The sequence below is a fragment of the Exophiala oligosperma genome (assembly GCF_000835515.1).
Source record: "Exophiala oligosperma strain CBS 72588 unplaced genomic scaffold supercont1.2, whole genome shotgun sequence".
NCBI lineage: Eukaryota > Fungi > Ascomycota > Eurotiomycetes > Chaetothyriales > Herpotrichiellaceae > Exophiala > Exophiala oligosperma.
Window position 1 is genome coordinate 3,653,758 of NW_015622819.1, and position 3,093 is coordinate 3,656,850.

At 49.9% G+C, this 3,093-nt stretch overlaps 1 protein-coding gene across 1 annotated transcript; it reads right to left on the reverse strand.

Moving 5' to 3' along the window:
* Nucleotides 1-169: 169 nt before the first annotated feature.
* On the reverse strand, nucleotides 170-1,597 carry PV06_02684 (uncharacterized protein; the record flags this gene model as incomplete). Its single annotated transcript, XM_016403396.1, has 2 exons — nucleotides 287-1,597; nucleotides 170-257 (listed from the first exon to the last, which is right to left on the reverse strand). Exons 1-2 carry the CDS (start codon nucleotides 1,540-1,542, stop codon nucleotides 170-172), a joined length of 1,344 nt encoding a protein of 447 aa, XP_016267293.1. The 5' UTR covers nucleotides 1,543-1,597.
* Nucleotides 1,598-3,093: the final 1,496 nt, after the last annotated feature.

Genomic DNA, 3,093 nt, shown 5'->3' on the forward strand with positions numbered 1-3,093 from the left:
GTTCGTTGGGTTCGTTGGGTTCGTTGGGTTCGTTGGGTTCGTTGGGTTCGTTGGGTTCGCTGGGTTCGCTGGGTTCGCTCGGTCGACTCTGTCCAATGTCTGAATCGCCACCAATCGCAGCCGGTCTGCTACCGATTTTAGAAACGTGTCGGCACCCCAGCGCAACACGTTATCCACCGCGATGAAGAAGTCTTCGATGGTCTCTTTCAGCATTGCGTTGCAGATCTTGACCAGCTTCATGTTGAAGATACGCCGACCTGCCTGGACGCAGGTGTAGTGAGCCCACAGCTCATGGTAGGGTCCTTCAGTGCAAATGGAAAAGAAGAGTGGATGTTGATGGTGAGTATCGTCAAACTCCGAGACTGCGCTCTTGGCCATCTCCGTAAGATGAAGCTGGAACTTGAGGGCACTCGCCCCGGAAACGGCGGCCTGGTTTTGTGCTTCAGAGACTTGCTTCCCAGTCAAGTAAGCCTTTGCTTCAAGAGTCGCAAACGGGAAAAAGGCGCGACCACTTTCCATGAGCGTTATGAGTAGCTTCTCTTCATATAGGCCTAGGGAGTCGTCTTCCGCCTGAAATGTTCGAAGAAATTCCTGGGCCTGAGATTGGGAGAGCATCGTTGAGGTGAGAGAGTCTGAGAAAAGTTTTCCGCCAATACCAATTGTGATGTCCGGACAAGGCGTTTTGATTGCGGGAGCCCTGTTTGCGTCTAGAAAAATCGGGTTGCCCTTTGATAAACCTGGCTTGAATTCACATCGCCAATCGGCTTCTTGTCGAAGGGAGATACCCGGTCTCGACATATTTTGAAGCGCATCACGACAAAGACCAACAAACTCGACCTCAAGACTTCTATCATCATTGATCTCCCGGGAAGAACTGTAGAATATTTCAGCAGCGTTGCGGATCACAATTCGGCGCTCCTCGGACGAAACTTTTCCTTTCACAATCTTGTCGATCGCAGCTTGAAGGTAGTCAGGAACATCTTCATCGAAGAAGATGTTAACGACATTGAGACGGTGTAAGCGATAGCCACCATTGGTGCTAGGTGCTTGCTTGCTTTGAGTTTTGGTCCGCTTTGTGGTTGTCCTGGTCTCTTCGCCATTCCTTTTCCTCGTGGCCATCTCTTCCTCGTTCAATCTTCGCAGATTCTCCTCCGTCAGGCTATGGATAGAGGGGGCAAGTTTTGGAGATTCCCGATCCAATCCCACGGGGTGTGTTGTATTGGTGCGCTTTCGGTGTACGGTTTGGGCGTAGGAAACCTGAGGCTTGTTTTGCAATCGCTTACTCCTCCGACAGCCTGAGCCGGTTGCAGGTTGCAGCCGGATCTCACTGGCGGTGGCAGGGCGACTCGCTTGCAGAGAAGACATAGGAGGAGAGAGAATGAAGAGAGAGGTAGAAGGGGATGTTAACTGTTGGTGAGAAAACAGGAGCGTCCAACGCAAACAAATAGGTCGGTGTCTTTCTTTCTTTGTTTTCGCGATTTTTTGGAGGACTGGCCCCTGCGGGCTCTTGCATTCCATTGACCTGTGTTGTTGTTTCATCATGCGTGGGAGTAGCTCGTCGCATTCCGTCCTCACGCGGTATAATGAAAACGTTCTGACGAGACGTCTCAAGTTCAAAGAAAATATCGTATAGATGACCGACGCATACATTTCTTTAGATCAGAGAGATGGGGCGAGTAGAAAGACAAAGAGCGAGACGGAGAACACGCTGGGTGAAGAATAAACTTGCAGGCGGAGACCAGGGCAGCTCACGTTAGACAGGAGGCACGTAAAGTGTCTCGAGGGTTATCTTGAGATTCTCAATTCTGGGTTCCGTTGGCGTTCCCGAACAGAGGCCGCCTTTTCTTGACGATAGGCTTTCCACATGGACTTCAACACAAAGTAGGAGCATCCAGAAGGGACCCCTTCTGGGTGTGCCCCGGAGAGTTAAGGTAGAAGGATGGTCAAGGAGTGAAACACAAGACGCAAATTGAGCATCTCAAGGAGCAAAGTGAGGTGTTGACTTGCTCGTGGAGTTTGCGTGACACGTAAGATATTCCTCGCGCAAAGGTCTCATCACACTCCTTACCTAAGACAGTATGTTTATACGCGACCTAGAGATGGTGTTGTTAAGGTGAGATGTCCCAAGTACCACAGGAAGAAGAGCAAAGTCCGTTGCTTACGGATATCTGCACCCAAAACGTGACGGACTTAATGACGTGCTGAGTCAAGCCAAATTGACACAAAACACAGCCTCGTCAAACAATAAACGACAAGATCTACAAGAGGGCGACGATGCCGCGATACGATTGTAGCCTACGATCATCTGTGACCATCACCCTGATGTAGTTTGTTTCCCTTATCTTCGATCGTTTCCGCCGTTTCCCTTGTTGCAGCAACACGCGCCTTGCATAATCATACTAGGAAAACATTGCCCGTTAGAGTGACTCGTTCCAATTGTCGCAGAGATGCTCTCGAGACCTGTGCTCTATGAACAACGTCCCTCGTCAATATGTCCCCATTGTTTTTCTCGTAACTCACAAGCGCCACTACGAGACCATGTTGGCAAGCAAGAGAACTTGGATGCGGGCCAAGGATCATGATCCTGAGGTTCACACACAGGCTCGTCGAGCAATTACGCAGAGATATGTTTATAAACACCTCGATCGAAGGAATAGATCAATTCCTCGGCATACTCTATGCTGCATTTGCATATACGCTTGATCCCAATGGCGACGATGATGGGAAAGCCACGAGCTCACCACCCTACTGGCCTCACTACGACGACACCAAAGAGGACTGGTCATGGTCCTTGAGCACCAGGGCGACACAACCATACGTCCCCAAAAGGACAAGATGAGACGAGCCGTTTACGATGCGTGGAACGCTGCGCGTCAAGAGCTATGTTTGCTACCCCATATGCTAACCATTCCACAATACGTACAAATTTTGAAAGGTAAACTATCTCACTCCGTAGCCGAATCGCTTTTCTAGCGCATAACATTTCAAACGCACAGTGTACCTACCTACCTACCTACCTACCTACCTACCTACCTACCTACCTACCTACCTACCTACCTACCTACCTACCTACCTACCTACCTACCTACCTAC